We start from the raw sequence: 631 nt of genomic DNA, 5'->3' as shown, positions 1-631 counted from the left end.
ACCTGTGTTTATGGGTGTTTGGCTTTTGGCAGGGCTGATTGTCTCTCCATTTTAGCTGGGCTTTTTTCCCCTATAGTTTTTCATTTGTTGTTTTTCTTTAATACGTGAAAGCTAAATTTTTCCAGGTGGGGTTATGTATGTTTTTACACATTGTGTGAACTTTCTAGGCTTTATGTTGCTGGTTTTTTTTTTTCCCTGATAGTTTTAAATCATCCATAGTAAAAGAATGCATCCATGCAATACTGAAGGAGAAGCTGGCCAATGTACAGTACATCCCAGAAGAAATGCCTCAGCTTACAAAGTCTTTATCAGAGACAATAAAAGACAGACTGAAAGGTAAGGAGGTTTGCTGGGGAAGTCATTTGATTTCTTACTGTCCCCTCTCCTTTGACAAAATCCCTCTTTCCTCCTTTATTCTTGAAACCTATTCCTTCCCCATTGACTGACTTGAGCCTACTGTTATGAAACAATCTGTCCTATATACATAAGTTCATTGACTGCAGAACTAGAAACCTAATTCAAGCAGACAAGATTTGTTTTCTTGAAACCTGGCTGGTGTCGGATGTCAGCCTTGAAGGGTCTGCAGGGGGAAAGAAGCTGCATTAGAGAGAAGAAAGAAGTGATGCTTCAT

The 631-nt window shown here is 39.3% G+C and overlaps 1 protein-coding gene across 1 annotated transcript in view; it reads left to right on the top strand.

Annotated features, from left to right (window-relative positions):
* Positions 1-202: 202 nt before the first annotated feature.
* TCTEX1D2 (Tctex1 domain containing 2) overlaps positions 203-631 on the top strand; it is a gene marked incomplete at its 5' end in the record, with an annotated part of 4,760 nt that continues 4,331 nt past the window's right edge. The window contains one exon of the mRNA XM_009696419.1: positions 203-336. Coding sequence (XP_009694721.1) covers positions 203-336 — 134 coding nt within the window. The remainder of the gene's footprint in view (positions 337-631) is intronic.

Source organism: Cariama cristata, unplaced genomic scaffold (assembly GCF_000690535.1).
Source record: "Cariama cristata isolate BGI_N322 unplaced genomic scaffold, ASM69053v1 scaffold8873, whole genome shotgun sequence".
Taxonomy (NCBI): domain Eukaryota; kingdom Metazoa; phylum Chordata; class Aves; order Cariamiformes; family Cariamidae; genus Cariama; species Cariama cristata.
The sequence above is the reverse complement of the archived record's forward strand: the minus strand, read 5'-3'. Positions and strand labels throughout refer to the sequence as shown.